General features: G+C 52.7%; 1 protein-coding gene and 1 non-coding gene across 2 annotated transcripts in view; one reads left to right on the forward strand and one right to left on the reverse strand.

The window, feature by feature from the left end:
• The window catches only part of PRRX1 (paired related homeobox 1), a 34,837-nt gene extending 14,980 nt beyond the window's left edge, over positions 1-19,857 (reverse strand). Inside the window, exon 1 of the mRNA XM_032958565.2 lies at positions 19,078-19,857. Within this exon, the coding sequence (XP_032814456.1) occupies positions 19,078-19,420 (343 nt within the window). The 5' untranslated portion in view covers positions 19,421-19,857. The remainder of the gene's footprint in view (positions 1-19,077) is intronic.
• On the forward strand, positions 8,018-8,124 carry LOC116945090 (U6 spliceosomal RNA). The gene has a single exon (XR_004403195.1). It is a non-coding gene; the product is annotated as a U6 spliceosomal RNA (small nuclear RNA).
• Positions 19,858-23,719: the final 3,862 nt, after the last annotated feature.

Consider the following 23,719-nt stretch of genomic DNA (forward strand, 5'->3'; position numbering starts at 1 on the left):
TTCGTGTGCCGTGCCGGCCTTCATAGGTGCTCGCTAACAGCATTGAACCAACAGTCTGTAATATACAAAGACAAAGACCCCCATATAGCTTTAACATGCATACATACACACACACGTACGCACACTTGCACACACACACGGGAGCTCAGCCGAATTCCCACGGCAATGTCGGCCATTAATCTGTCTTTGACTTTGACCCCCAAGTATCGGGGCAGCCCGTCTCTCCGAGCCCAGTGCAGTGAGACCGGACTCGTGAGTCGCACGGATCGTGATGCCCTCGTCGCACTCGTCTGGCTCTGTCTTCTCATTCTTCCTGTTGATGATGATGATTACGCAAAGCTACAGCTGTGATTTCACATGGAGGTGGCTAATGAGCCAGATGATTGCGGAGTCAGGAGTAGCAGCGGAGTGGGGGGGGGCATCGCTCTGATGATGCCTCCTCCTCCACCTCCTCCTCTGTGTTCGTGAACCGGGGCACTGAGGCTGCGTTCGAGGTTCCATGGATCACACTGCCGCAGAGTTTTTACATTTACATTTGTGCATCGGCATCACCATCATAATCAGGTATCCGCATCTACTGCTCCTGCCGTGGTCTGGCTCTACGAGCCTCGCTGATTAACACGGAACCCTGATCATCCTGAAGATGCCTTGGTCTGGCTCTGGGAGCACAAGGCATTGATACTGAACCCTACGAATTCTAAAAGGACCCTATACAATTATCGATACCATCGTCAACAGCCATGATCAATGCACTGCTGGATTAAGGCCTCCCTAGCTCACACCTCTCACGATCATGCGATGCCAACAATCCGCCCAGCACCTGCGTTCGAACTGATTCCATCGCTCCATCTCCCTGGGGGACAGGTTCTCAGTTGCGTTCCATTCATTGACTGTCACTCCGTTATTAGTCTCGAGCGTCGGCTATCGGCCTCCTTTCTGGCCGTGATGCATCTTGCCCAAGCCCCACTTACTTTTCTTAGCAGTCTGTACGATGACATCAAGCCACGAGTGTCCTCTAATCCACGTGCTCCTCTTTTTGCCTCTCACTACAAAGACGCGATCTCTCCGTGCTTCCATCGTCATCGTGGTCTATCCACTGCTGGTTGAAGGTCACTGTGATGCCATTAAACCTGTGTGCCCTCTAATCCACGTCGCTCCCCGTTGTGCCCCTCTATTGCTCACACACGAGCACGGCCTCGACTCGCCACGCCATGCGATCCACGAGCCCAGGCCCAGACGTCTCAGGTGTCGGTTCCACGTGCGGCCAGCAACGGGTGAGCAATGTGGGAACCATGGGCAATGATTGTGGTGACCAGTTCGCCCGCCTGGATGTAGCCCGTGTAAGCGATGGTCCGGCTAGCGAGGGCTGCCTCAGCGGGCAAGGCTGTCTCCCCCTTCCGCTCAGGCACCGATCGGCGTCTCGCGCCTCACAGCAGAGCCAAGCGACTCACCAGCACGCGCACAATAACAACAACCACAACAACCATATCGTTACTACGAGTAAAGACAAATAAAACTAGGTTAGTTTACCGGTTCAAGCCCGCTGAACTATGAGCTATTTTTCAGAGGCGACCTGGCCACACATAATAGCACGTCAAAATGACTTAGATCATCCTTATCATCATCACATTTCTAGTAGCAGCCAAATAATATAAACGCATGTTTCCAAATGTAGAGGGCAAACCCAAAATACCCGAGCGGGAATGATGTCGAGAAGCCCAAACAACATTTTGGCAATTTTGTTTGACGTCTCGGCTCTCACACCACGAGCGACGACGCCAACACTCTGTCTGGGCTTCTCCTCACCCCTCCTGCTCCTCCACGTCCGCGTCGTGACGAGAAACAACATCGAGCTGCCGCGTGTGGCCACGTGACGGCTTCATGTGATGGACTATGTCGCTGGGTGGTGGTGGGTTATAGTTTAAAAAATGGCATTGTACCGACACCACGATCTACAATGAAAGAGAAACGAAGTTATGAATCGTGAATATCGGTCTTGAACGCCTACGTGTAACGTTACGACGAGAGGACTGCAATGCATGCGGCTCTTCAAGAACTGCTGGTGGTTTTTTGTGTACAAAATGCTCGAAAGGGTCCGTGCGCTCTGTGCGTGCGCTCTGTGCGTGCGCTCTGTGCGCGTGCTCTGTGCTGCGGCGCGGAACTTCGCACGGTGCTCGCTAACAGCACTTGCTACGACAGTATGGTGAGGCTACGCGGGTGACCTTTGGTGTGAAACTTGGGCCGCACGTGGCCCGGGTCGCGTCTCTCCGCGTTGACCATCATCGCGGTGCCTGGCGAGCCGCGGAGGTCGCTACAGCGGAGCCACGGCGGCTCGCGGAACAGTCCGCCTGGCGCTGCCACCGCTGCTGCTGCTGCTGCGTGCCAGTGTTGGAGGTGGAGCACATATATAATAGGCGAGGTTTCGGGCAATGGCCCCTCTCCATAGCACGTGACTCCTAGAATATATCTGGGAGAACCGCCCTGCGCCGCCTGGCGCGGCTGCCTCGACGCGCACGGTTGGCTCCGTGCGGCACGGCACACGTACGGGGTCCGTGCAGTCCTGAGCGGCACGGCACCTGCTGGAGCGAGGGGGAACCCCGCCGCGCTTTACACGAGGGGACAAGACGATGACGAGGCAGTCATTATTATGCCTCTATTGTTCTCGTGTAATAATGTCACCATCTTCATCATCCTCATAATCGTGCAACTGCGCAAGTGGTCGTGCTGCTGCTGCTGCTCTGCATCTCCGAGGGTGTGCCGGGCTGTGCTGCCACGCCTTGTCCGGCACAATGTCCGACGTTTCGCTCCATGTTCTGGGAGCTTCTTAAAAAAACTGAATTAAATTCTCATCATCATCACCTTACGAGGGAAGTATGGAAAGTTGCTTGTCCGACGTTCTGCCGTTCACGCGAGAATCAAAACCCTGACGAGGACGTTTACGGGAGGCAATCGAAGCCGCCAAGGGCGAGGAGGGGATTCGAAGTTATTGATGCGTCTTTTGTTGGGTTGACATTCTGCTTGTTTATCCAGGAGAGCCTCGCCGAGTCTCAAGGCTCTTTCTCAGGAGGGTCCTTTCAGGTTATCGTAGGTGGGGGTGAGGGGGGGCGATGATGCTGCCGTGTGATCTTAATTGAGTAATTTGCAGGTGATTTTTCAGCATTGGGATGTTGGTCAATACCGGTTGCTTTGGGGGTGTGTGGAGGTTTTAGAAGTTTTGGGAGGCGCTGGGGGAACACGCAGAGTGCGCCTCTGTGAAGTGGGAAAGCGACGCGCGACCGGTGGGTACAGATATCGCGATGCCACTGATGTTAGCCGTGACCGGGGATCGAACTCAGGTGGCAGGGTTAATAGTGCTGTGCGCTGACCGCTGTTCATGCATAAGAGTATTATGTTGTGTGTCCTCTACACTGCTGATGGGACTCGAGAAAGGCGAAACTGCTCCACATATCGCTGCTTAAATGCTGCAGAAAAGCAGATTAACCAACCAATTAACCGTTCAGACTGTTTGAACCCCATACACACGGTACACCCACCACTTTTGAAGTCACAACAGCACACTCGCTCACACACTCACCCACCGACTCGCCCATTCACGCACGCATTCATCCACCGACTCACCCACTCACTCGCTGACCACACTGCAGGTCACTTTACGTCTCTCGCTGCTCGTTCCCTCGCACTGATCCTCTTTGGAATTCCCTCTCCCACCATCGCCACCGGCTCTCCCCCGCAAGTTCTTAGAGCAATAACCGTGTTACTCCATTCACGAAACACGTTACACTCTCATCATCGATTACAACTCTGACTGTTCCGTTTGTCGCTGACCGCTTGATGTTTTGGGTCTTATGAGCCTGTGCTCAGGAACCCCGTTGGAGATAAAGCCAGGCCCTCCACCCACATCCGATGATCTCGTAAACCCCCACCAGGTACACCCGGTATCAAGATTCAAACCCCGATGGAGATAAAGCCAGGCCCTCCACCCACATCCGATGATCTCGTAAACCCCCACCAGGTACACCCGGTATCAAGATTCAACCCCGATGCTGGGTCGTGAACAACAGCTCTGTTCCTCGGCTCCAAATCATCCCGGAGTCACTTTCCCTGGAGTCGTACTCCCGAACGGACAAAGACACAGATCCCCCGTATCGCCATAATAGACAATTTGGGCAAATGCTGTAAGCTAGCACCTACGAAGGCCGGCACTGTGGCACACGAGGGGGTGGGTGGCCAGCACCACTCCCGGGCCAATGTTACAACCCCTACTACTACAACCCCTACTACTACCCTAACTACTACAACCACTACTACCCCTACTACTACGACCCTTACTACTACCACCCCTACTACTACAACCCCTACTACTACTACAACCCCTACTACTACGACCCCTACTACTACTACAACCCCTACTACTACAACCCCTACTACTACTATTACTACAAGCCCTACTACTACGACCCCTACTACTACAACCCTTACTAATACTACCCCTACTACTACCCCTACTACTACAACCCCTACTACTACCCCTACTACTACAACCCCTACTACCCCTACTACTACAATCCCTACTACTACAACCCCTACTACTACTACAACTCCTACTACTACAACCCCTACTACTACTACAACACCTACTACTACAACCCCTAATACTACTACTACCCCTACTACTACTACCCCTACTATTACTACCCCTACTATTACTACCCCTACTACTATAACCCCTACTACTAAAACCCCTACTACTACCCCTACTACTACAACCCCTGCTACTATAACCCCTACTACTACCCCTACTACAACCCCTATTACTAATACCCCTACTACTACAACCCCTACTACTACAACCCCTACTAATACAGCCCCTACTACTACACCACCCCGACTACTACAACCCCTACTACTACAACCCCTACTACTACAACCCTTACTACTACTACTACCCCTACTACTACAACCCCTACTACAACTACTACTACTACAACCCCTACTACTACAACCCCTACTACTACTACAACCCCTACTACTACCCCTACGACTACAACCACTACTACTCCTACTACTACAATCCCTACTACTACAACCCCTACTACTACCCCTACTACTACAACCCCTACTATTACAACCCCTACTACTACTATTACTACAACCCCTACTACTACGACCCCTACTACTACAACCCTTGCTACTACTACTACAACCCCTACTACTACAACCCCTACTACAACCCCTACTACTACAACCCCTACTACTACAACCCCTACTACTACCCCTACTACTACTACAACCCTACTACTACAACCCCTACTACTACTATCCCTACTACTACTACTAGAACCCCTACTACTACAACCCCTACTAATACTACCCCAACTACTACTATAACCCCTACTACTACAACCCCTACTACTACTACCTCTACTACTACTACCCCTACTACTACTACCCCTACTACTATAACCCCTACTACTACAACCCCTACTACTACCCCTACTACTACAACCCCTATTACTACTACCCCTACTACTACAACCCCTACTACTACCCCTACTACTACTACCCCTACTATTACAACCCCTACTACTACAACACCTACTACTACAACCCCTACTACTACCCCTACTACTGCTACTACAACCCTACTACTACAACCCCTACGACTACAACCCCTACTACTACCCCTACTACTACAACCCCTACTACTACAACCCCTACGACTACAACTCCTACTACTGCAACCCCTACTACTACAACGCATACTACTACTACCCCTACTACTACAACCCCTACTACTACTACCCCTACTACTACAACCCCTATTACCATAACCCCTACTACTACTACAACCCCTATTACTACAACCCCTACTACTACAACTCCTACTACTACAACCCCTACTACTACAACCCCTACTACTACAACCCCCACTACTACAACCCTTACTACTACTACCCCTACTACTACAACCCCTACTACTACTACCCCTGCTACTACAACCCCTACTACTACTACAACCCCTATTACTATAACCCCTACTACTACTACCCCTACTACTACTACAACCCCTACTACTACTACCCCTACTACTACCCCTACTACAACCCCTACTACTACTACCCCTACTACTACAACCCCTACTACTACTACCCCTACTACTACTACCCCTACTACTACTACTACTACAACCCCTACTACTACTACAACCCCTATTACTACAACTCCTACTACTACTACAACCCCTATTACTACAACCCCTACTACTACAACCCCTACTACTACAACCCCTACTACTACAACCCCTACTGCTACCCCTACTACCCCTACTACTACTACACGCTGCACACTGGGAACTCGACGTAGGCGCGCCCTCTCACGCGGCCACGCGGCTGCCTGCCCCGGCGGGGCCCCTCGAACCCTTGCACCGACTCCGACTCCTCCGCGCGGCACCTGCCCCCCCATCTGTGTGCGTGTGCGTTGCGTGTATGTGTGTGTGTGTTTGGCAAGGTATGAGGTCCAGTGTATAAATGCGAACTGTTATATGCTATAAATTGTAAATGTTTGCATACGTGTCATTACGTTTTAGCTGTGTGTGTTTGTCTAGTGGGGAGTGGTGGTTGGTGCCACAGTGTTAGTGACGAATGCACGGGTTCACGCCCGAGTCCCAACGTCGCCTCGAGTAACAACTTTACTGAACTCCGAGCGGCACCACGTGGCCAGGATGGAACCGATCCCACTCACGCAATCCACCTCCTACACTCTCTCGTCTCCACCTCCTCCATCCCCTCGTCTCCACCTCCTCCTTCTTTACCTGCTCCACATTCCACCTACTTCTACACCTCCTCCTGTCCTCCTCATCCCTGTGACTCCTCCTCCTCCACCTCATCCTCCCTCTTCTCCACCTCCTTTCGCTCCACCTCCTCCACTCACACGCGTGTGAGTGTGAGCGAGTGACAATTATCTGAATCGGTTCTGGGCCTCCTCTAGGTCGATTCAGCTGCAAATTAGTACTTGGCGTGGTTACGGTTATACGGGGGATTTGTCTTTAGTTTGTACATATTACGTGTATCGGTATCAATAGGTGTGTGTATATATACATTGTGGGTATATATACACACACATTGTGTGTGTATTGTGTGTATACACACATTGTGTATATACACACAATGTGTATATATACACATTGTGTGTATTGTGTGTATATACACATTGTGTGTATATACACATTGTGCATATTGTGTGTATATACACATTGTGTGTGTATTGTGTGTGTATACACATTGTGTGTGTATTGTGTATATACACATTGTGTGTATTGTGTGTATATACACACAATGTGCGGGGAGCGTTAGCGTAGCACTGCGCTACGGGCCCGGCGACCCATATTCGATTGATGCGAACGACTGATAACAGTGACAGCGAAGAGTTGAACCATCATGAACCCTCCCCTAGGTCGACTCCGCCATAAATAATTACTTCTTACGGTGTGAAACATGAGCACTGGGGAGACAGTCCGGACGTGGTCCAAGCCACCCACCCACCCTGTAGTGTGCCGTGCCGGCCTTCACGGGTGCTCGCTAACAGCACTTGCCCCAACAGTCTCTGATCGGCTTATGGGAGAATCTTTGTTGTATTATTGTAAAGGACATGCATGAGTGTAGGGGGTTATTTCTACATGCGTACATTCGCAGATCGCAGCGGGTGTTGCCCGCTTTCTCTCGGCTTCAGCGTCACACTCCACGGGAGGCGAATTACTCGGTTCACCGAATTACTCGGTTCACCGATGCCGCTGCAGCCGCCCTGAGCCCGGGGCCTCAACTCGGGCCCCGCGCCCTCGGCTCTGGGGCTCCGCGCTGGAGCGCCGCGCTTCTCGCGGTCGCGTGGCGGTGCCGAGACTCGGCTCCTTGCGGCGCGAGAAACGCCGCCTCGCCATCTCTCTCGCCATCTCTCTCTCTCTCGCCATCTCTCTCTGTCTCTCGTCCTTTCTCTCTCTCGCCATCTCTCTCTCGTCCTTTCTCTACTTGCTCCGGCAGTACATATACTAAAATTGGAACGATACAGAGAAGATTAGCATGGACCCTGCGCAAGGATGACACACAAATTCCTGAAGCGTTTCTCTCTCTCTCGCCATCTCTCTCTCCATCAATCCATCTCTCTCTCGCCATCTCTCCATCTCTCTCTCGCCATCTCGCCATCTCTCTCTCGCCATCTCTCCATCTCTCTCTCCATATCTCTCTCTCGCCATCTCTCCATCTCTCTCTCGCCATCTCTCTCTCGCCATCTCTCCATCTCTCTCTCGCCATCTCTCTCGTCATCTCTCCATCTCGCCATCTCTCCATCTCTCTCTCGCCATCTCTCCATCTCTCTCTCTCGCCATCTCTCCATCTCTCTCTCCATCTCTCTCGCCATCTCTTCATCTCTCTCTCGTCATCTCTCCATCTCTCTCTCTCTCTCGCCATCTCTCCATCTCTCTCCATATCTCTCTCTCCATCTCTCTCTCGCCATCTCTCCATCTCTCTCTCGCCATCTCTCTCGTCATCTCTCCATCTCGCCATCTCTCCATCGCTCTCTTGCCATCTCGCCATCTCTCTCTCGCCATCTCTCCATCTCTCACTCGCCATCTCTCCATCTCTCTCTCTCTCTCCATCTCTCTCGCCATCTCTCTCTCGTCATCTCTCCATCTCGCCATCTCTCCATCTCTCTCTCGCTATCTCGCCATCTCTCTCTCGCCATCTCTCCATCTCTCTCTCGCCATCTCTCCATCTCTCTCTCTCCATCTCTCTCGCTATCTCTCCATCTTGCCATCTCTCCATCTCTCTCTCGCCATCTCTCCATCTCTCTCTCATCTCTCCATCTCGCCATCTCTCCATCTCGCCATCTCTCCGTCTCGCCATCTCTCCATCTCTCTCTCGTCATCTCTCCATCTCGCCATCTCTCCATTTCTCTCTCGCCATCTCTCTCTCTCGTCCTTTCTCTCTCTCGCCCTTCCCCGACACCGCGGGGGGTTTCTATCATCCGGTCGCGATCGCGGGGAGCGCGTTCGTGAAGTTTTTCAGTTTTCAGTTTATTTATTTTGGTATAACCCTGTGAGCCATTCGGCTCTTGAATCGGGTGCAACCACAACAAACAAAAAAAAACAAAACACGAACAAGAAAACATCTTAAAGTGACTTTGTGTGACTGTGCGGACTCTGCGATGGTGACGGCGTTCATTTGCACTGAGCCCGTTCACACAGTGCTCAACATGAACACAGCAACGATCCCCCGTGTCGCCTTTAACAGACTATTGGGACGAGCGCTGTTCGCGAGTAGCACCTATGAAGGCCGGAACGGCACACGGGATGGTGGTGTGAGCAAAATCAAGCCCATGCAGATGTCTCCCCCATTGCTGCCGTTTCACACATCGCACCAGGTACTCATTTAAGGCTGAGTCCACCTTGGGGGTGGCCCGGACCAGCTCAAATATTCGCCGGGTTCGCAGCGCAGTGCGCTAACCGTTGCGTCACCGCTGCCCAACCCCAAGGCGTACACACCGCGCAAACTACTCGCGGGCCCCCACATGTGAGCTCTCGAGCCCTTCGAGAACGTCACCAGAATTGCCATCAGTCATCAGTGACATGCATGACATGATGGGAGTTGCTTTGGTCTCATGGGCAGCACACTGGACTTTGACAGTCCAGAGGTCGCCGGTTCGACTCCATCTCCTGGCGCGGCAGTTTAAGCCACGAGCGAGGGAGGGAGAGTTTCTGAACCATCCCTGGCCCCGCGTCTGTTCCACAGCAGAGGTCAATCACCATGATGGGTGCGCCAGAGTTGGTCTATGATCGGCAGGTGGCGCGCGGTGGGGTAAATTGTGGGTACGCCATCTCTCCCAAGGCGTCTGGTCAACGCGAAGGAGGTGACCAATTAGCAGTTCGCTCTGGAGGAAGAACTTTCGCTAGTAGTGTCGTGAGCGAGCAATAGCAGGGCTGCGGCTCTACCTGGTATGAATGTAGTGGGGGGAGCGGTGGCGTGTGTTAGTGTGTGCAAGTGAGTCTGCATGCCATTGGGTGTGCAGGTGAGTGAGTGTACTTGTGAGTGAGTGCATGTGAGTGGGTATGCAGGTGAGTCGGTGTGCAGGCAAGTAGGTGTGCAGGTGAGTGTGCAGGCGAATGAGTGTACCTGTGAGTGGGTGTGCATGTGGGCACATAGACACGGACCCTCTCGATGTGGGTGGTAGTTCGACGCGAAGCCCAAACCCTGAAACAGGCAACACAGAACGAACACTGGCGTCGTTCTTCTCGTGCTCACATTCGTCACCTGCTATGCTCTGTGCCTCAAAGAGGCGCCGTATCCCGAAACGTCGCCTATTATATATCCCCTTGTAAGGCGAAACAGCTTCTTATAGGACGAACGCGGTGAGTGGTTGTTGTTGTTGTTTGTGCACCACCACCACCGCTACAACCGCCAATGCAGCAGCTGCTGCGCCAGGCAGATTGTCGCGCGAGGCGCTCCGCCTCATCGCGGCGCCAGCTTCGCCCGGCACGCAGACAGCCCCCCCCCCCCCGCCACCGTGCGTTGTGCACACACCAGCAGCTCCTCCAGAACTGCACGCGTCGCGGACCTCTCGTCTTGACGTCACACGACCCACAGTCACCATCCGTGGCCACGCGCCCGAGTGGCTGTCGAGTCCGGGTCACGCGGCAGGCGAGGGCCATCAGCGCCGCTGCACGGGCACGCGCGTGCACGTCGCTTCGTTGTTTTAACTAACCTTGAGAAGGCCCCCATCCAGCAGTGGATGGATTAAGGCTGATCATGACGCTGATGAATATTTGAATTACACTCCGCTCGGTGTCATTCGGACGTGTACAAGCTGCGTGTGTATTCTCGTTCATGAAGTCGGCCGTGAGTCATCGTCAAAATTATCGGCCGTGGTATATCCACTGCTGGATGAAGACTTCCTCAAAGCCTCACGGTCTCGCGATGCAACGATTCTTCCAGCTGATGCGCGAGCTGACTTTACCGCACCGTTTCCGCGGTCGGCATTCTCGAGTGAGTGATAGAAACTAGAATAATGTTCTGGAAGGGCGAGAGAGCTCAAGTGTGGTACAAGTAGAGTCGATGTCAATTCACGACTGGATGAAGGCCTCCCTATGCCGCGTCGGTCACGGAGGGTGCTTGCCCATACTTCACCACGATGGTCGGCGAGGGCTGTAACAATTCACCCAGCACATGTACACGAGCTCATTTCATGATCGCTCCATCTCCTCCTCGGTGGACGACCTCTCCGACTCGTTCCACTCCTTTGGCTGCCGCTTCGCGAGTAGTCTCGACCTTCGCACGTGTTCTACAAGCCCCCACGGGCTGCCAGTTACTACAGTCCATAGCGAACCCCGAGTATCAAACCATCGTCATCTTCGTCATCATCACCGCCGTGGTGTCGGCACGAGTATTCAATCTCACAAACGCAGCCATTACAGCATTCACCTCCCTCCCCTGGATCTTTTTATCTGTAAGACGAATCGAACCTAGGTCACCGGCACAGCAGTGAACTCGCACGGTCACAAACAATGCGTCGCACGTTGTACTGTGTACATTGCGTTTCGCGTCGCACTGCAATGTTTGTTTTTTGAAGAAGGCCGCTCGACCGAAACGTCTAATCATATACCGTAAATGTATTTCCCCAGCTACGACTATTTCATGTGAATGTACCCCAACAGCGGAGGCTGCGTCGCTTTCTCTCGGCTTTAGCGTCACACTCTACAGGGGGCGAATTACTCGGTCCACCGATGCTGAGGCTGCTGCTACTGCCCTCGAACCGGGGAATGCACTCGGACTCCGCGAGGTGGAGATTGGGGGGGGTGCGGGGGGGGGGATGCGGGGGATTGGGGGGGGGGGTTGGGGGATATTGGGGGGGGGGGGTTGAGGTGGGGGTTGGGGGGGTGGTGTAATTGGCAAATGTTCGTACGCGGACAAAGGCCCGGCTCTGTGTCTACAAGATTATTCAGACGAACGCCACGCGGTCACGATTGTGAACATGAACTCCCGCTGTGTGCCATTCTATAAACTGTGTATATGTGTGTGTGTGTACTACAACTCGTGTGTGTATGGGTATCGCTGTGTACACTGTGTATACAAGTACTGTCAGTCTAGCTGTGCGTGTGTGTATATGTGTGTGTATCTGTGCGTGTGTATGTGTGCGTGTGTGTATGTGTGTGTATGTGTGTGAATGTGTGTGTATGTGTGTGTATATGCGTGTGTATGTGTGTGTATGTGTGTGTATAGTGTGTGTATGTGTGTATAGTGTGTGTATGTGTGTATGTGTGTGTTTATATTCCACGCTGTGTTGTGTCATGGTAAGTGTCTACGTCTCGTGTATGCATTGTCAATTCTGGGGAGACAAAGGTGGCCGGGGTGGTACTGGTCATAACACCCGAACAGTGTGGTTAAGCTACACGTGGCATATTTGTGTTTGCACTGCATGTGCAGCTTTAGATATATGTATGTGTATATTTTGCCCATATGTTCATCACTATATGTGTTGCTCTCGTGTACATTGTTGTACATGTCTCGTTCTGTAGATACCAATGTCAGATACGCGTGTATGTAGCGCTCACGGACAACATCGGTGACGAGTATCGGAACCGGTCCTAGGCCTCCCCTAGGTCGACTGAGCCTTATAAATGAGCACTTGGTGCAGTCTGTAAACATCAGGACTGGAGAGACAAAGGCGGTCGAGCGTGGTGCTTGCCACCTAACCCCCTCGTCTGCCGGCTTTGCCTTTACAGGGGAAATACACAGCAAATGGCGGAGACAGGATTTTTAGGTAGGGGGGGGGGCAACCCCTCCAGCAATGAAAAATGATAAAGGAGTTGTTAGTAAGTAAGGAGTTGTTAGTAAGTAAGGAGTTGTTAGTAAGTAAGGAGTTGTTAGTAAGTAAAGACTTGTTAGTAAGTAAGGAGTTGTTAGTAAGTAAGGAGTTGTTAGTAAGTAAGGAGTTGTTAGTAAGTAAGGAGTTGTTAGTAAGTAAGGAGTTGTTAGTAGTAAGGAGTTGTTAGTAAGTAAGGAGTTGTTAGTAAGTAAGGAGTTGTTAGTAAGTAAGGAGTTGTTAGTAAGTAAGGAGTTGTTAGTAAGTAAAGACTTGTTAGTAAGTAAGGAGTTGTTAGTAAGTAAGGAGTTGTTAGTAAGTAAGGAGTTGTTAGTAAGTAAGGAGTTGTTAGTAAGTAAGGAGTTGTTAGTAAGTAAGGAGTTGTTAGTGAGTAAGGAGTTGTTAGTAAGGAGTTGTTAGTAAGGAGTTGTTAGTAAGTAAGGAGTTGTTAGTTAGTAAGGAGTTGTTAGTAAGTAAGGAGTTGTTAGTAAGTAAGGAGTTGTTAGTAAGTAAGGAGTTGTTAGTAGTAAGGAGTTGTTAGTAAGTAAGGAGTTGTTAGTAAGTAAGGAGTTGTTAGTAAGGAGTTGTTAGTAAGTAAGGAGTTGTTAGTAAGTAAGGAGTTGTTAGTAAGTAAGGAGTTGTTAGTAAGTAAGGAGTTGTTAGTAAGTAAGGAGTTGTTAGTAAGTAAGGACTTGTCCCTTGCTTTTTATTCGGCGTGTGTGCGGGCGGCGATGGCGCAGCCACCGATCGAGGGTCGAATCCTAACCGCGTTGTGTGATCGGCATCGCGCTCGCTGAAGTCGTGTCCTGTATACGCAACTGCGCACAATTCTGAGTCAATTATGGACTCAGACTATTGTCCTATCATCTCATAGAGTCCCTTGCACGTAATAATATGCTCCACAGTGGCAGTGGGGGTCGAAAAATGCCGATTTATTACTAATAAACCCCAATGATCCGATTGAAATCCCTAATTTCGATCGGATCATTGGGGGGGGGGGGGGGAGGGGCACATGCCACCTCCCCCCCCACTGGCTCCGCCAGTGTTTACAGGTGCTCGCTGACAGCACTCGCCCCAAACATTTGGTTAGACTACACGAGGGATCTTTGTTGTTGTGTACATAAATGTGTTTTCATTATTCTGTACAGCATCATCATAGTGCACACGTGGCAGCTCACAATTTGTTACCCGCGCAAGATTTCAGATAAACGTGTGTGTACGAACACACGGATGACCAGAGTTCAATTCCAGACCACGGCTAACAATTAACAATGAGTGATATCTGAACCGGCCCTGGGCTTCCCTGAGATCGACTCAGCCTAAAATGTGTACCTTGCGCTGTGTGTTTAACATCATGCACGGGGAGACAAAGGCGGTCGAGCGTGGTTCTGACCACATCACCAATCGTGTGTGCAGTGGCGGCCTCCTTCATAGGTGCTCGCTCACAGCCTACACGGGGGATCTTGATTTTGATCCCCCGTGTAGGCTGTGATCTTGATCCCCCAAGTAGGCTGTGATCACTTCGGCGCGTGGTTAGGGTTGGGGTCAAAGTTCAATGTGTGGTCAGGCCACCGGTCAGATTGCGAGCTGCCACGTGTGTGGTCAGGTGTGGGTAGTTGTCACGTGCTCGGTCAAACAGGAGGTAGGGTTAGACGTGTGTGGTCACGCGCGTGTGTGATAATGTCCACGTGGTCCGGTGTTGCGGTTCACCGTGATTAGCGGCGGTGTGACCACGTGTGGTGAGGTGTGTGCTGTTGTCGTGGTCACGCGCGTGGTTTGCTGTGTGGTCACGTGTATTTTAGGGTTCACGAGAGGCGTGGGAATGGTAAATATTTTTCGAAATCGTAAACACATCTCAGCAGTGACGACTTAAAAAAAAAACAAAGCGCAACTTAATACTGCGCGTCCTTACAATCGCGTCTGCCTGTTTGTGTATCGGTCTGCCTGTGTGTCTGTATGTCCGTCTGTATGCCAGTCTCTCTGAACATCTACCTGCCTGTTGATCTCTCTGTATGTCAAGCTACCTGTCTGTACGCCTGCCTGCCCACCTGTAGTTCTAGCTCTCAGATGTGGTTTTCGGGTTGTAGCTGCGACGCATCGTTCCGACGTTTCGCTCCACACGTGCTGGGGGCTTCTACAGTTATATTAATTCCATACAACTCAGGAACTCAATGTAGTGACCCTGAAGAAGCTCCCCAGCACGTGGAGCGAAACGTCGGACGTCGTGCCGAACCACGCGTGCCAGTACAGTCCGAGAGTACACGTGGGAGACCCACAGCGGCAGGAGCAGCAGCCGCGAGAACCATCCCGCCCGCAACTCGCGTGGGCAGCGGCTGGGGACCGGAGCAGCCAGATTATAAGACGCACCTGTATAAAGCGTGCGTCTTATAGACCGGTACGCGTGTGCATTTGGGCGTCTGTCGCCCTATTCGTGTCACTTCATGAGCGGTGGCGGTGACGTAGCGATCAGCGCGCTGCGCTACGAACCTGACGACCCGAGTCTGGATTTCCGCTCATGGCCACAAACACCGGTGACGATTATCTGAACCGGCCCTGGCCCTCCTCTAGGTCGACTCAGCCTCAAATGAGTACCTGGTACAGCGTGCAAACGTCGCCACTGGTGAGACAAAGGCGGTCCGGCGTGGTCCTGGCCAACCACCCCCTCGTGTGCCGTGCCGGTCTTGATCGGTGCTACTTGCTAACACCACTTTCCCCAACAGTCTATTGAAGGCTATACGGGGGGTCTCTGTCGTTGTATAACTTTATTGACAGCGATCACGAGTGTGGGAGTGCGTCTTACTTTCCGGGGCGTCTTATAATCCGGAGAACAAGGCGTGAGCCGTGAAGGGGCGCGCACTGAAGAGACTACGAGCTCGGTTCGAGGAAGTCTCTCGAACCCGGCATCGAACCCGCCGGCTGGGTCCCCCCTGAGGCCACGTGTGGTGCAGGCGATCATGACGCGATGTCAAACGAAAGCATGACAGTGTTATTTTTAAACTCCACAACCACACACTGGATTTGGGAGCTGGGCATGTAATTACGGTACAGCAAGTCGGGGTTCGTGTGGATCAGCGAGTGTCGCCCCCCTCGTGTCCTGCGCGGTGCTGGGGATTCTCCGGGGTCTCCGGGAGTCCCCAGACCCTCGTTGTGGGTTGTGTAGAGAATACGTTTCTTTTGCTATGTGCAGAGATATTGTCTGCTCGTCTATCGCGTCCTTATATATTCTCCACAGCCGCGCAAACCATGGGGTTCGTGTCTCGTTATTAAAATGATAAATTGCCAAAACATCCCCCATGTAGCAGCAGCAGCACGCTCCTGGCAGGAAAGTCTCGAGACTCGATGGAGGTGGCCCCCGGAGTGAGTGACACTGCTCATGGTCTCGTGCAGGTGGGGCGGTTTAACCATCGGTACTGGATTCGAACCTGTGACGCGCCTCTCGCCTGTTGCTCCCCAGAGAGAACAGGAAAAGGAGTTTGCAAACACCACCGAGCTCTCGGACTAAGTCACGTGACGCCAATTAAGAGTAATTAATGTGCGCGTAATTCACCGCGTTAATTAATTCGTCATGCGTTCCTTATTGGCGTACGGCAAGTCGCGATGACGGATGATGATGATGCTGCTGCCGATGATGATAATGATGGAAGTGCTGATGATGATGCTGCTGCCGATGCTGATAATGATGGAAGTGCTGATGATGATGCTGCTGCCGAATTATCGAACTCGGGTCACTGCGATCGTAGCGCAGTTTGCTGACCACTACGCCACCGCTGCCCACTTGCTTGCACGCAAAAAAGACAAAGATCCCCCGTATGGGTGGCCAGCACCACGCCCGGCCGCCTTTGTCTGAGTCGACCTAGGGGAGGCCCAAGAACGGTATAAATAATCGTCATTGGTGTTGGCCGTAAGCGGGAATCGAACCCGGCCCGCCAGATTCGTAGCACAGCGCGGTAACAGTTACACCACCACTCCCCACTTGCACACACAGACAGACAGACACACACACAGACACACACACAGACACGGGGCACTACTACGCCCGGCCGCTGCTGCTGTTTACACATGGCACCAGGTACCGTGCTAAATTAAGGATGGACACGAACACGCGTACGGACACACCTATCCATACATAGACATAGATCCGCCGTACATCCTAACAGACCTTTGTAGCACCTACGAATGCCGCTACAGCACACGCGGGAGTGGTGTATCCAGCACCACGCCCGGCCGCCTTTGTATCCCTCGTGGCAATGTTTACACACCTCACCAGGCACTCATTTGAGGCTGAGTCGACCTAGGGGAGGCCCAAAAACGGTATAGACAATCGTCATTGGTGTTGGCCGTGAGCGGGAATCGAACACGGGTTGCCGGGTTCGTAGCGCAACGCGCTAACCACTACACTACCGCTCCCCACGTATACACATAAACATATACATAGTATACACAAATACATAAAACTCTACACACGAGGCACACGTATACACGCAGATACGCCAATAAACAGACACGGTACACAGACATGCACACACGAACACACACACGAACACACACACGTGTACTAACGAAAACAGCCGCATACGTTTACTGACGCAGTTGAGATGCGCACACACACACGTAAACACCAACACACGTACATACGTGCAAACGCAGACACGAGTACGTTAACACACGCACATATACAAAGACAAAGAACCCCCGTATAGCCTGAACAGACTGTTGGGACAAATGCTGTTAGCAAGGGGGTGGGTGGCCAGCACCACGCCCGACCGCCTTTGTCTCCTCAGTGGCGATGTTTTTACACACCACACCAGGTACTTATTTGAGGCTGAGTCGACCTAGGGGAGGCCCAGTACAGGTTTAGATAATCGTCACCGGTGTTGGCCGTGAACGGGAATCGAACCCGGCTACCTGGGTTCGTAGCGCAGCGTAACGCTCACCGCGATACGACCGCTACCCACATAGGCACACACAGACACACGTCAACATACATGTTAACCCACCTACTCACACATCTGAAAACTCACACAGAACAAACAAAGATCTTCCGTGTAGCCCCAACAGATTGCTGGGGCAAGTGCTGTTAGCGAGTACCTATAGAAGCAGACATGGCACACGAGTGGGCTGTGGTCAGAACCACGCCCAGGCCGCCTTTGTCTCCCCAGTGCTGATGTTTACGCACCGCACCAGGTACTAAATGAAGGCTAACTCGACCTAGGAGATATCCGCCACTATTATTGTAAGTAATCTAGCAATGAAACTTGGGTCGCCTGGTTCGTAATGCAGTGCGCTACCCGCTGCGCCACCGCTCCCCGCACACCCACACATACAGTATACAAAGACACGTGTATACACACGCCACACACACGTGTGCTCACATATACACACGCACATGTGTACGCACATGTGTGTACATTTTATACGCACGCGAGTACGCACATACTTGTACACAAAGACAAAGATGACCCGTATAGCCTTACCAGACTGTTGGGGTAAATTTTGTTAGCGAGCACCTATGAAGTTGTACACATACACACACACGCGTGTACACACACACACGCGTGTACACACACACACACACGTGTACATACGCAACACGTGTACACACAACGTACACACACACACAACGTGTACACACACACATACACGTGTACACACACACACCGTGTACACACACAACACGTGTACACACAACGTACACACACACAACGTGTACACACACACGTGTACACACACACGTGTGCACACACACCGTGTACACACACACCGTGTACACACACGTGTACACACACGTGTACACACACGTACACACACCGTGTACACACACACGTGTACACACACACTGTGTACACACACAACACGTGTACACACACATACACTTGTACACACACACACCGTGTACACACAAACACGTGTACACACACCGTGTACACACACCGTGTACACACACCGTGTACACGTGTACACACACCGTGTACATGTGTACGTGTACACACGTACACGTGTACACACGTACACGTGTACACACGTACACGTGTACACACACCGTGTACACACACGTGTACACACACACACCGTGTACACACACACGTGTATTCACACACACACGTGTACACACACACACCGTGTACACATACACGTGTACACATACACGTGTATTCACACACACACGTGTACACACACACACCGTGTACACACACACCGTGTACACATACACGTGTACACACGCTCTCGTACCCTCTGGCTGCGCCGTGTCACTGCCGCTGCTCAGGCCCCCCAGCTCCATCTGCCTCGCGCAGGCGAGGCCCCGACCCCCCCCCACTTCGTCCTCGTCGGGCGCGGCCCCCCTCGACCCCGGGGGCTGCTGGACCCTGCGCAGAGCCCCCGCCGCCTCCTCCAGATCCAGGAGGTGGCTCACGGAGAAGTTCTTGGGCGCCTGCAGACTGACCCCGGGATCGACGCCCGAGAAAGGTGACTGCTTGTCCACCCCGGCGCCGTGCAACGTCCCACCGCCACCTCCTCCTCCACCACCTCCTCCTCCACCACCGCCACCTCCTCCACCACCTCCACCTCCGCTCATGGTCAGACCGAGCGAGCTCCGGTGGATGAACCGGGGTTTGCTATCAAGGCGGTCGGTCGGGAGACGCAGCCAGCCGGTTCAAGGGCGTACGTCAACAAGCGCGCAACGCTTGGCCGGGCTTCATCAGCAGCATCATCATCATCAGCAGCATCATCATCATCAGCACAAGATCAGCATCATCCTCGTCATCAGAGTCACGCGGAGCGAGCAGATCATCATCATCATCAGTCGCCCGATCCGATTCCTGTTTCCTGAGACGACGAGCAGGAGGAGCAACTGGAGCAGGAGCAGCAGGAGGAGCAGCAGCAGCAGGAGGTGGTGGAGGGCCTCCCGAGTCGCCGCGACTGGGAAGTTGCCGCGACCCGCGGAGTCGCCCCGCGTCGCTTTACGGCGCGCGCCGCGCTCGGCCCCACGCCCCACGCGGCGCCCATTGGTCAGGGGGTGAGCGGGGAGGGGGCGGGGGGACGAGGCCCCCTCTACACCCACCCATCCCACGATACCCCCTCTACCCCCACCCACCCACCCCACGATACCCCCTACACCCACCCACCCACCCCACGATACCCCCTACACCCACCACCCACCCCACGATACCCCCTACACCCATACACACCCACCCCACGATACCCCCTACACCCATACACACCCACCCCACGATACCCCCTACACCCATACACACCCATACCCATACACTCACACATACACGCACATACCCATACACATACCCCACACATACATACACACATACATACACACACATACCCATACACACACATACATACACACATACCCCACACATACATACATACACACATACATACACACATACATACACACACATACCCATACATACACGTACACATATACATACCCCTACACTCAACATGCCCATAACATGCACACATAGCCCTACACTCACACCTACCCATACATGCACACATACCCCTACACTCACACATACCCATACATACATACACATACCCTCACACTCCCACACACACAAACAACCCACACACACATACACACACAAACAACCCACACACACAGGATTCCCCGTGTAGCCTTAGCAGACTGTTGGGCCAAGTGCTGTTTGCGAGCACGGCACATGAGGGGGTGGGTGACCAGCACCACGCCCGGCCGCATTTGTGTTCCAAAGTGTTAATGTTACACATCACACTCGGTACTTATTTGAGGCTTAGTCGACCTAGAGGAGGCCCAGTTACTCACGAAAACACCCTGACACACACACACCCCACTCTGACTCACAAACACCTCCCTACACTCATACACACTCAAATATATTCTCATACAAAGATTCCCCTTTAATAGACTGTTGGGGCTAGCGCTGTGTGTGAACACAATGAAGGCCGGAACGGCACGCGAGGGTTCGGTGGATCGCACCACGTCCGGCCACCTTTGTCTCCCCAGTGCTGATATTCACATATCGCACCAGGTACTCATTTGAGTCGACCGAGCGAAGGCTTAGGACCGGTTCAGAGAATCGTCACTGGCGTTGGCCGTGAGCGGAATCTAACTCGGCTCGCTGGGCTCGTAGCGCAACTCGCTAACCACTACACTACCTCCTCCCAACTACCCCCATACACACACACACACCCCATACTCACCCCCACACTCTCAATCACACACCCCCCCCACTCACACACACCCCACACTAACACACCCCCCACACTCACACACCCCAGACTAACACTCCCCACACTCACACACACTCACACACACTCCACACTAACACCCCCACACTCACACACACTCCACACTAACACCCCCAATACTCCCCACACTCAAACACACCCCCACACTCACACACACTCCACACTAACACCCCCACACTCATACACACTCACACACACCCCCACACTCACACACACTAACACCCCCCACACTCACACACACCCCACACTCACACACACTCCACACTAACACACACCCACACACTCACACACACTAACACCCCCACACTCACACACACCCCCACGCTCACGCACCCCACTCCCCGCGGCCCAGCCGCCAATAAAATCGGACTTCAAACGCGGCCCAAAGTGGCGTGGACGATTTGATTTGAGCGATTAGAGCGAGGGTGACTCGCGGGGAGGGGGGAGTGAGGAGTGAGTGAAGGATGTGGGAGTGGGTAGCGTGCGTAGAGTGAGTGGTGTGAGTGAGTGGAGTGAGTGAATGAGTGGTGTGAGTGAGTGGTGTGAGTGAGTGAGTGGAGTGAATTGTGTGAGTGGAGTGAGTGAATGAGTGGTGTGAGTGAATGAGTGGGGTGGGTGAGTGGAGTGAGTGGTGTGAGTGAGTGTAGTGAGTGAATGAGTAGTGTGAGTGAATGAGTGGTGTGAGTGAATGAGTGAGGTGAGTGAATGAGTGGGGTGAGTGAATGAGTGGGGTAAGTGAATTAGTGGGGTGAGTGAATGAGTGGGGTGAGTGAGTGGTGTGACTAAATGAGTGGTGTGAATGAGTGTGTGAGTGGTGTGAGTGGAGTGAGTGAATGGAGTGAGTGGTGTGAGTGAGTGGAGTGAGTGAATGGAGTGAGTGGTGTGAGTGAATGGAGTGCGTGGTGTGAGTGAGTGTGTGAGTGTTGTGAGTGAGTGTGTGACTGGTGCGAGTGAGTGGAGTGAGTGAATGGAGTGAGTGGTGTGAGTGAATGGAGTGAGTGGGTTGAGTGTGTGTGTGAGTGGGCGGTGTGAGTGGAGTGAGCAGTGTGAGTGAGTGTGTTAGAGTGTGTGTGAGTGAGTTCGTGAATGTGGGTGTGTGAGTGTTTGTGAGAGTGAGTGTGTCAATGAGTGTGTGAGTGAGTGTTTGTGAGAGTGAGTGTGTGAATGAGTGTGTGAGTGTTTGTGAGGGTGTGTGAGTGGTGTGGGAGTGCGTGAGTGTGAGTGTGTGAGTGAAGGTGTGAATGAGTGTGAGAGTGAGTGAGTGTGTGTGAGAGTGAATGTGTGAGTATGTGTGAGAGTGTGAGTGTGTATGAGAGTGAGTGTGTGAGTGAGTGTGTAAGTGTGAGTGTGTATGAGAGTGAGTGTGTGAGTGTGTGTGAGTGAGTGGGTAAGTGTGAGTGTGTATGAGAGTGAGTGTGTAAGTGTGAGTGAGTGTGCAAGTGTGAGTGTGTATGAGAATGAGTGTGTGTATGTGTGAGTGAGTGTGTAAGTGTGAGTATGTGTGAGAGTGAGTGTGTGTGAGTGTGTGTGTGAGTGAGTGTGTAAGTGTGAGTGTGTATGAGAGTGAATGTGTGAGTGTGTGTGAGTGAGTGTGTGAGTGTAGTCCGGCAAAACAACCCGCTACCTCCTCGCGGTGCCGGACGGGCAATTCTGTCGTGGACAGTGCTGTGGGGGGAGGGCCAATTCCGATTGGCTCCTCCCCTCATGGCGTCTGTGACCACCACAGGGGCTAAACGGGGGCTCTGGACGGGTGCGAGGGGCTGGTAACCCCTCCACCTTCAAAAAATTACCACGAAACTACGACTTAAATATGTAACTAATAAGCTTGTGCCGGAGGCCCCAGGGGGACAGGCGTCTATGACGTCTCCTGGCCAAACCCCTATTGGCGGAGCCAGGAGATTAAATCGCTACCCTCGGGGCTCCTCCAGAAACAACGAAAAGCCACTTCGTTTGACCACGTGGAATGTTCGAACGCTCACTGCGGAGGAGAGGCTGCCACTCCTCTGTCGGGAGCTGGACCGGTACCGCCTGGATCTCTGTGGCATTCAGGAGGTCAGGTGGACCGGTTCTGGCTCCTGCCACCATGAGGGGTGGACAGTCCTCTACTCGGGGCAGCAGACTGCCAAACAACAGGGTGTGGCTCTTCTTTTGAACAAAAGAATGAAAGGAGCGTGGGAGCGTGGCGGTGAGGTGTGGGAAGCTGTAAGCCCCAGGCTACTTTGGGCTCGCCTTCCCATCAATCGGAGGCGAGGATTGGTGGTCGTGGTTACTTATGCCCCCACCGAAGACGAACATCCGTGGAGGGATGCAGGCAAAGCCGATGAGTCAGATGCCTTCTATGACCTCCTGTCACAAGTGCTGGCTAAAGTGGCCCCTCGGGATAGAGTAATCTTGTTGGGTGACTTCAATGCCCGAGTTGGTCATGATGCTGGCACCTGGTCTAGAGTGATTGGAGGGCATGGGCCGGATCAGCTCAATAACAACGGTAGCAAGCTGCTAGATTTTTGTGCAGCCCATGGGCTTGTAATTACCAACACGCTGTTCCGGCATAGGCACATCCACACAACATCATGGATGCATGCCGGGTCCAAGCAGGAACATCTGCTGGACTACATAGTGACGGACC

This window comes from Petromyzon marinus, chromosome 22 (genome assembly GCF_048934315.1).
Source record: "Petromyzon marinus isolate PM22_M1 ecotype Great Lakes invasive population chromosome 22, UKy_Petmar_22M1.pri1.0, whole genome shotgun sequence".
NCBI classification, from domain to species: Eukaryota; Metazoa; Chordata; class Hyperoartia; order Petromyzontiformes; family Petromyzontidae; genus Petromyzon; species Petromyzon marinus.